The following is a 10,043-nucleotide window of genomic DNA, read 5'->3' as shown; positions in this document are numbered from 1 at the left end:
ACTGAGAGAACAAGAGCAAGAGAATGAGAGAGAATGAGAGAAAGTGAGTGCCAGAGAGACAGACAGAAAGACCCATGCCTGGAGATGGAGCTGCTAAGGATGAAGGGGCAGAAAGAAAAAGCAAAAACAAGAATCAAAAACAAAGGTTCAAAGAGCACCAACGCTAACAGTGAGTGGAATCACCCAGAGACAGGGAATACTAAGGTAGGCACAAAACTTGAGAAAAGCCACCCATTTGGCATTTGACCAGAGCAGTGGTAAGAATTTTTTTGAGGGAGACCTCACTGGCTGTCCCGGAACTCTGTACATAAACCATGGAAAGAGTGAGTTCACACAGATGTGCCTGCCTCTGCCCACTGTGTACTGGGATTAAAGGTGTGAGGCACCAAGCCCTGCAGAAAACTAAAAAAATACTTCTGCTGAGCTGATGGCTAGTCAACTCTAAAGGGTAAAATCTCTATGCTCATGTTTCACTCTGGGAACTCAGGGCAAATATAAGAGTGCTACATTTTTAAAAAAATATTGTCTCTTGTACATGTGCATGTGTGTGTATGTTAGAGACTGAAACTGAGGTGTCTTCTTTTATCACTTCTTCATCTTAGTTCTGAATCTGCAACTCTCTATTTTGGCTGCAGTGCCCAGCAAATGAGTCCTGGGGTCAACCTGTTCATCTCAGTCAGCGCTGGAGACTCAGGGACACACTACCAGGAGGAAAGAACTGGAGGCAAGGGATTGGGGATATATTGATTTCAAACACATTATATCCATGTACAAATAGAAAATAAAATGTCAAAATAACAAATTGATAAAATAAGAAATGTGGAGGTATCAAAGACAAAAATCGTAGCACTTTTAAATCCAAGATCTAATTTGCCACTGTTGGTAATTGCATAATGAATCAAAACCTCTTTCTATAAAATAGTGTGTAAGCTCTCATGAGCCGAGCTTAGGGAGCCTTCATGGAGAGACGAACTGGAGAAAGCTCTGCAGATTATGTACTTTAAGATGACCTACCTTGCCAAGGTCAGAGAGTCTTCCTTTTATCCTTGGTTCAGGAAATCACAGTGAAAAGACTGAATTTTTAGAGACCCTGGACTTTTGATGTACTGATAAAGACTGCTATTTTAAAAATCATATTATTTTATATTATGCTATTAACATGAGATATTGGGATAAACAAAGGTTATAGTTTAATAGTTATGTGTGTCGTGTTGACAGGGGTAAAGTGTACTTCTAGTTTTTTATCAACCTGACATCAAATTAGAGTCATGGAGGAAGAACTACCTCCATCAGATAGACTTGCAGGCAAGTCTGGTGGGGCACTGTCTTGATTAATGCTTTGTGAAACAGGACCCAGACTACTGTGGGCAGTGCTCCTTGGGCAACTGGTCCTAGGCTATATAAGACAGGTCACCGAACAAGCCACAAACACCCACTAAACAGCTTTCTTTTATCTTTCCTGCCTTTGCTCCTGTTCAAGTTCCCGCCTTCCTCCGATGACAGGCTGTGACTGGGACTGTAAGGAAACATACCTTTTTGTTTCCCCTCAGTTGCAGCTGGATAGGTTTTAGAACAGCCATGTAGAAGCAACCTAGTACAGTCACTTAGGATATATTTCAAATCTATTGAAAACAACGTATCAAGAGCATCTTCTTGCAATAGGAATTCCCTAGAATATTATTCACATTGTCAACACGACAATGAATCCAAATTCTTTCTCCATTGTGGGGTATAATTGTCACCTGACAAAAACATGACACCAAGGAAGGATGAGAAGAAAGAGCAAAAACATGCCAATATTGACAAAGTTGCATCTTCCCCACTATTCTGCTACTGTTATTACACTAATGAGGATTGTACTGCTGAAAGCATAAGAACCCAGTTTATTCAGAGAATATATAATAAGAGTCAAATGGGAAAAAGTAAAATTCAAAAATGAAAGTTCAAAGAAACAGATAAGCTTAATTTTAAATAACAAAATTTTATTTAATACAAAATGCCAAAACCTGTAATTTTTAAATTGGAAACAATGTAAGGAAAATTGGTCATTACACTGGCATTTTAATAGATCTTTAAAGTTTTGTGCACTATACCATGATACAAGCATTACAAAAATATGAACAAATTTGAAATGTTGTATCACAAGGGAAATATGACACATAAATTATAGCATATTTTAACATGTTTTTCTTACTAATTTAGAAATACAATCTCTTTCCAACAAAGGAAAATTAATAAAAAATGTTAACTCCCTTGACAACTTTCTTAATGTATTATGCCTGTAAAATATAGTTTGATTAATCTGCTAGTATTACTACTAAAAACAAAGTTCTTTTACTTCTTATCTGTGGTCAGACTACAACTGAATATGACTTCAGTTAAAAAAGTAAAAAAAAATGATATAAGCCATTGCTTTTACTAAATTATTTCAACAGAAAAATATTATGTTTAAGTTGTTACTTCTGTTCTTTTTTCTCAGTCATTGAAATATAGTCATTTTGGCATTTCAGTATGCAAAAGGGACAAGTGCTATTTTTTATCTTTACCATGACTTTGCAATCCAGTCTGCTGTCTCAAGAAGTTAACAATATCAGTAAGATCTTTTTGTTTCCATGTTCACGTATGGGAGAAAATGCATGCTTGTGCATGTGCATGTGGGAGCCAGGTGTTGGTATCTGGTATTTTCTTAAACCATTTCTAAACATATTTTCTGAGACAGGATCTCTCATTGAACCTAGAATTCATTAATTTGTTAGACTGTCTGGCCATGTAATTAAGGATCTTCATTTCTTTATCCTTTAAGAACTAGAGTTACAAATGCACGATTTGGTGCTCAGCTATTTACACATATGCCAGGCATTGAAGCACTAGTGTGTTTGTGTGGTAAGCAACTGGATGAATAAAGGCATTTCCTTAGCCCCGTGTAAATTGCTCTAATTATTGATGTGGAATACACCACTTCTAAGTAAGTCTAGGATATATAAACCGAATTTTTAATTATGTCATATTTTGGAGAATGAAATAAGTTGGACTCAGTATTGACATGTGGCTAGTATGTATCATAGTAAATAAGGGACAGTTATTGGAATATATATATATATATATATGTATGTATATATATGGAATGATTTATACTGTTAAGGAAATGTATTGTGTTAAGAGAACTAGAGGAAGTAGGAGAAATATTGTGGCAAGGATCCTAAAAATCACCATAAAATTCATTGGACAAAGGCTGGATAACCAGCTAAAGACTTCATGGTGAGTGGTGGAAACTTTACAATGAGCCTACATCAAGGAAGTAGGTCATTGCATTTATGTTCTTGAGGGGTATATGGAAATCTCAGAGCCTCTGCTATCTTCTTTCCTGGCCCACTGTTAAATCCTGATAGTTTTCCATAAACATCCCAAAACAGCCTAAACTAACTTATAGCATGAAAACAGTCTTCAAAATTCACTGCCCTTTTCACAAATACAGACAGGAAAGGCTGTCATTGTTTTGATTTGTGTGATGTACCCACAAGCAAACCAAACAGTATGGCCAGGGATATAGCATATCAGGACTTGATCATTCTTAAAATATGAATGCTACTCTTTGTCAGTAATCTGTCAATAGTGACAAGGAATACTCAGAAACTCTTGAAGTCTCTCAATTTTTGCTGTTATTCTCTATAGGAGCCAGTTACACACTTATACTTCCTAAGTACAATTCCGTACAATATAAGAACCTTATAGATCGAGTCTATGGGTTCAGGAAATAACATTTAATATTTAAATGGTATATATCGGGTTAATACTGTATTGGACTGTGAAATTTACTCGCAGTAAGTGATCCAGTTCATGTCCTCTCTCTGTGCAAGCTCTAGCATTGCCTTCAGTTGCAGTTGTACAATGGCAAGTTTTTGTCTGTCTAAACTGCCCTGAAAATGCCATCTTTCATAGCAATGGACAGGAATAGGATAAATCACATATTTTAGTTCCTTCATAGGTGTTAAATTATGCATGATATTCACAAGCATAGGCATTGTGATGGGGTTAGAAGCAAAGCCTAGCACACGGAGATGGGTACATCTAATTAGGGCTGGGATAAGAGCAGAGATTGCAGTATCACTTATAAGGCAATGATTTATCTCTAGATGCTGAAGAGTGCCAGAGAGATTTGCCAGAACAGTGTGAAAAGGCTCAAAGTCTTCCCAATACATTGGGTTGTTACTAAGATTTAATAGCTTTAGGTGGGTGACCTGAGGACTCTGGGACATAACTTTGAAGTCTCTGTACGAAAGATCACAGAATGGCAGATACAAGAAATCCAAACCAGGTGGTAAGATTCTGTAGGGAGAAACAAAAACACTTCCTGAAGAATGAAGGTTGGATTAGGAAAACGATACTTTTATATGTAGAATAAACTATTTATCAATGTGTGCTTTAGTTAACTTAATAGTTTTGGGACTCTGAGGCAGTTAGTTTTACTTTATTTTCCCCTTTTATCTTCTCTTTCTATCTCACTCTCTTTTTGAGACAGGGTATTATTATATAGCTCTGGCTGTCTTTGAACTATATAGACCATGCTAGCCTTGAACTCAGAATCTGTCTGCCTTTGTCTCCCAAGTGCTTAGATTAAAAGCATGTGCCAGCAGACCCAGTTCACAGTTTAGATTTCAACAATGAAATACAATTTCTTTTCATCTTAAGAATGTGTACAATATATTATAACAGTTGATTCTAAGAAATATTAAAAGAAAAAATAATCCACTGAGTACTTACAATATTATCCATTGTAGATTTTAGTTCGCATTTTTAGTGGGGAGGAATCAGAAAGAGCAGGCAACTGAAAATTCCCTTTGTGCCAATCCCTAACAACAACTTCTATTTTCATGGTCTATTCCTTGGAGATAGATCAGTAAAGTAATCTGACATTATAAACTACAGACACCTATAGATTATGTGCATAAGTGCGGTGGCAAAAAATGTCTTCCTTCATCTCAATTCCTCTCCCTCCTCCTCTTCCTCCTATTTAGAGGGCTAGTAGTTTTTTTCCACTTTTATATTTCTGCACTTACCATAGTATCTGTACATTGCTGGCTGCTTAATTTTTGTAATTCTGTCTTTCTCCAGTTTTACATTCTCAGAAGTGATGAAGTAGAAAGCATAAAAGGTTTTGAGGAGCTTAGAATACCTAAGAATGTTTTCAATCCTATCACAATAGGTTATACAGGAAACCCAGGGACCTATCCCAAACTCTTACCTGAGAACTCTGTCCAGATGATTTTTGAGGCAGAATGAAGACAAGCTGAGTTCCTTAAGATGTCCCATACGCTGCAAGTGACTGAGAAAAATTTTAAAGACTTTCCCACTCAGAGATCTAAAAGTGACATTAGATAGACTAAGGCTTTCTAGGTCTACCATCCGACACAGGATGCTGGTGATATCACTCAGTGAGCCTCTATCAACTGACAACTGATCAATACATTTGAGATCAAGAAATTTCAGGGTGCATTTGCATTTACACAATTTATCAATTTGCAAATCTCGACAGCATACATGCAAAGACCCTAAACTCTCCTCAATTTTATGCATAAGCAAAACCAAAAATTCCTTTTCCATTAAGGAGCCATCGAGGGAAAGATCCACTAGTAGTTCTACAGGCTTGGGTAAGAGAGTCTTACACCCTGAGTTTTCAGAATAAAGGTGTCTTTTTTCTATTTTTGAGATAGAGCAGTCAGAATAAGTACAAGAATAAAAACATGAAGATTTGGTGCTGACTTCAGGGCATGCTGTCCTACATCCAGTGTCTTGCCTTAAATCTAGGATCCTCAATTTAGGTCTCCTGTAAGGATAAGAGGAGATAGAATATATGAGAAATAGTAAATGATAATGAAACCCAGAAGGATCAATGATGGTATATAAGAATGACACAAGGATCAGATCCTTGTGTCCACAGCTAGCACTCATTATACTAACTACCAACAATTCTTTCCCATGAAAATCCAACCTCCTTTCCCCTATTTTTATACACCTTAAATTGTCTCCAGTTTTAAAATTCCTGTCTTTCTTCTATGTAATAACACCTGTTACATAAAGCCCTCAAGAGTTCCCTTAAAGCATACATTGAAGACATCAGTCTTCAATTTAAGTGTTGGGCCAACAGCCTCACACATTCAGCATTAACTAGATACTACTTCTGGGAGAGCAGTAATCTATAGTATAACCTCCTCTGTCTTACCATGTCTTTTCTATATAGTCTTACCGAGCAGAGGTCTGTGCAGGAAATACTGGAAGATTCTCAATCATGGCTTTCAGGAGTTCATGTTGAGACTCATGTACAGTTAATGACCCGATATGGAGACAGTAAAAGGGCCAAACTTTCACCATAGCACTCAATGTATTCTTATGCCCACCCTTGAAGGCAGTAATGAACAATGGAACAAAAAGCTCTCTTGGAATGTCCTCCAGAGCTTGGATTGCTGTAGACTCCTTGCTGAGCAGACTCTGCATAGCAAGATCCAACAGTCTGTTTGGGGTCTTTCCTTCCATTTTTGTGAACCTGCATCAGGATGAGAAACATTTAGAAGTTCTGGGGAAATACACACACTGCTAGCAAAATAGAAAATATTTAAAGAATAAATGGTGAATCAGATGGCCACTACTAAATACTTCTACTGTAGACACAGACTAGAAATGGACTCATGAGTACAAAAGGTATATGTGTGTACTACTATTTACTTGCCCTTGGAGAATACCTACTCCATCACATGTATATATAGATATATGTATATGATGAGACACAATTAGAAGTGTGTAGTAAATAAGAAGAAATAAATTTTGATCGCTGAGTACACAGATCCCAGCAGTTTTCCTCAGTAGAATACAAGCCATGATGAATTAAAAAATAAATCTGCACAAAAGTGGTACAATAGATAATATTAAAATATCAAACTGTGATTAAGGATAAAAAGAACGACATTTTAGCCCATCTATATCACTATATTTGTGGCAGATGAAGACACACCAAAAATGCACAAGATACACATGAAGGAACATGGTTAAGAACTAAAACTTGACCTTAATCTTATGCAGAAAAACTAGTCTAGACATAAATTAAGCCTAAAGATGAAAAAGAAACCAGAAAAATAAAAGAATGGGATACAGTTTAGGGCAAAGACTTAAAAGAAACTGCTCAATATTTTGTCTCATATGTGGAAAAGCAAGAAATAGGGATCCAAACTCCACAGCCAGTCCCACAACACCCAGAGGGAGCTCCACTCCCAGGAGCTCTAACATGTCCAGGATTATAGGATCAGAGGTGAGAAGGACACAACTGTCCAAACACCAGGAGTTGCTGGGACCAGTGGGACCCAGGCATACAGGAACTCCACCAGACCAGTGGCACTGTTTCCTTCCGGTCTGTCTGGGCTGGTGCCCTGAGCAGACCTTGGGCACAAACTCTGCAGCCAGTCCCACAATACTCAGGAAGCTCCACTCCAAGACACTTTTACAAACCCAGGATCACAGGATTCCAGTATCCCCAGGAGCCTGGTCACACCACGATTTCAGGGTCCCAGAGACAACTAGACTCCCAGGAGCTCAGACACACCCAAGATCTCAGGATCTCAGGATCCCAGGAAGGACAGGCTCCAATCAGATATAGTGAGGGCAGGTACAACTAGAGATAACCAGATGCCTGGAGGCAAACGTAAGAACATAAGCAACAGAAACCAAGGTTACTTGGAATCATCAGAACCCAATTCTTTTACCATAGCAGGTCCTGGGTACACGATTACACCAGAGGAGCAAGATTTGTATCTAAAATCACTTCTCATGATGATGATAGAGGACTTTAAGAAGGACATAAGTATCCCCCTTTAAGAAATATAGGAGAACACAGGTAAGCAGCTAGAAGCCCTTAAAGAGGAAACACAAAATCCCTTACAGGAAAACATAATCAAATAGGCGAAAGAAATAAACAAAACCATCCAGGATCTAAAAATGGAGATAGAAACAATAAAGAAATCACAAAGGGAGACAGCCCTGGAGTTAGAAAACCTAGGAAAGAGATCAGGAGTCATAGATACAAGCATCATCAACAGACTACAAGAAATAGAGAGAATCTCAGATTCAGAAGATACCATAGAATACATTGACACAACAGTCAAAGAAAATGCAAAATGCAAAAGGCTCCTAACCCAAAACATCCAGGAAATCAAGGACACAATGAGAATACCAAACCTAAGGATAATAGGTATAGAAGGGAGTGAAGATTCCCAACTTAAAGGGCCAGCAAATATTTTCAATAAAATTATGGAAGAAAACTTCCCTAACCTAAAGAGAGAGATGCCCATGAATATACAAGAAGCCTACAGAACTCCAAACAGACTGGACCAGAAGAGAAATTTCTCCCATCACGTAATAATCAAAGCACCAAATTCACTAAACAAAGAAAGAATATTAAAAGCAGTAAAGGAAAAATGTCAAGTAACATATAAAGGTAGACCTATCAGAATTACACCAGACTTCTCACCAGAGACTATGAAAGCTAGAAGATCCTGGGCAGATGTGATACAGACCCTAAGAGAACACAAATGCCATCCCAGGCTTCTATACCCAGCAAAATTCTCAATCACCATAGATGGAGAAAACCAAATATTACATGACAAAACCAAATTTTCACAATATCTTTGCAAAAATTCAGCCCTACAAAGGATAATAGATGGAAAAAAACAATACAAGGAGGGAAACTACACCCTAGAAAAAAGCAAGAAAGTAATCTCTCAACAAACACAAAATAATATAGGCATACAAACATTAATTCCACCTCTAACAACAAAAATATCAGGAAGTAACAATCATTTTTCCTTAATATATCTTAATATGAAGATTAACAATACCAACATATCCCAATTGATTGAAACTCAAAAATATGAGGAATTAAAAATTTTTGGGTGTGACACAGTGATCTCTCTAATTTAGTAATTGGAGAAATAGGTTCAATATTGTACAATCCATATACACTTTCTGCTTGTTTGAACGTGACAGTGTCTTGCTGTGTACCACATAATGGTCTTGAAATCATGCTTCTCTTATCTCAGTCTCTCTATTAGTAGGATTGTTTATTTGATGTTTTTATACTATACTATGGTTTTCAGAACAGCTTACATATTTCAAAATTACTTATACAGCCAAAAGAAATGTAGACAATAAATTTGGGAGGTGGCTTGTAAGAGAACAACAAAGAGTGAGACTGAATGTTTTGCTTGATATTTAAAATTATTGTATCAACTTTGAAGAAGATGACCTTATAAGTTACTCTTTTTCTGAGATGAATGTTTTTCAAAATTATCACAATCAATGAACCAGAATCTTACCCTCATTTAATGTCTGTGTCACCCTCCATTGTTTATTGAAACAGTTGATGAATAACTTCATGCACAGACCATCTTAATACACACACCATTTCTTAAATGAATGTAACCTGTTCCTTGTGGGCTGAGAATGATGACAATCATTCAAGTCAAATTGCTTTGATCATAGCAGGAAATCTGTATCCAAATAATTGTGCCTACAATTCATTCCTTGGCGCAGTATAACTGTCAACTCTTAGCTTAGCTACTATGGAGGTAAAATCCTTTGGTGATGTGAGGGACATTGAAGTACAGCCTTATTACAATGAACTCCAATGTCTAAAAATTGTTCTTATTTTGGGTTTGTACCACAGTAAGAGCCAAGATTTTAAGCTTTACTAAAAACAAAACAAACAAAAAGACTTTATCTTTTATGTTCATTTAATAACATGTCCACCATTTTTATGATTGGTATAAAAATATATATTGTGTTGAATATAATAAAAATAAAAATAATTTTATATATAAAAAAGAATAATATCACAGAGTTCTGATTGCCAGTCAGAAGAAGCAGGATAAAGCATTTTGTTTTTTACTAAAGCAAGCTATGAGAGAGAATAAAAGCAACAGTAGATATATAATTCAATAGAATAAAATGTCAGTTCTACTCCTCCACTGCTGGTGGGGTTGCAAATTGGTACAACCACT

General features: G+C 36.7%; 1 protein-coding gene across 2 annotated transcripts; it reads right to left on the bottom strand.

Annotated features, from left to right (window-relative positions):
* Window positions 1-3,812: 3,812 nt before the first annotated feature.
* LOC127675649 (melanoma antigen preferentially expressed in tumors-like) lies at window positions 3,813-6,531 on the bottom strand. Of its 2 annotated transcripts, none has more exons than XM_052171696.1 (3): window positions 6,245-6,531; window positions 5,243-5,824; window positions 3,813-4,326 (listed from the first exon to the last, which is right to left on the bottom strand). In XM_052171696.1, the coding sequence occupies exons 1-3, from the start codon at window positions 6,529-6,531 to the stop codon at window positions 3,813-3,815; spliced, it is 1,383 nt and encodes a 460-aa protein (XP_052027656.1). The 2 variants fall into 2 exon arrangements, with proteins under 2 accessions (XP_052027656.1, XP_052027657.1); XM_052171697.1 differs by having other exon boundaries at window positions 5,243-5,821.
* Between the last annotated feature and the right edge of the window lie 3,512 nt (window positions 6,532-10,043).

The sequence above is a fragment of the Apodemus sylvaticus genome, chromosome X (assembly GCF_947179515.1).
Source record: "Apodemus sylvaticus chromosome X, mApoSyl1.1, whole genome shotgun sequence".
Classification (NCBI taxonomy): domain Eukaryota; kingdom Metazoa; phylum Chordata; class Mammalia; order Rodentia; family Muridae; genus Apodemus; species Apodemus sylvaticus.
The sequence above is the reverse complement of the archived record's forward strand: the minus strand, read 5'-3'. Positions and strand labels throughout refer to the sequence as shown.

Excerpts from the sequence above, each read along its gene's own strand:
- LOC127675649 (XM_052171696.1), bottom strand. The coding sequence starts at position 6,531 with ATGGAAGGAAAGACCCCAAACAGACTGTTGGATCTTGCTATGCAGAGT. Across the intron at positions 5,825-6,244 it reads CCTGCACAGACCTCTGCTCG|GAGACCTAAATTGAGGATCC; the intron begins GTAAGACTATAT and ends TTATCCTTACAG. Across the intron at positions 4,327-5,242 it reads CATCTGGACAGAGTTCTCAG|AATCTTACCACCTGGTTTGG; the intron begins GTAAGAGTTTGG and ends TTCTCCCTACAG.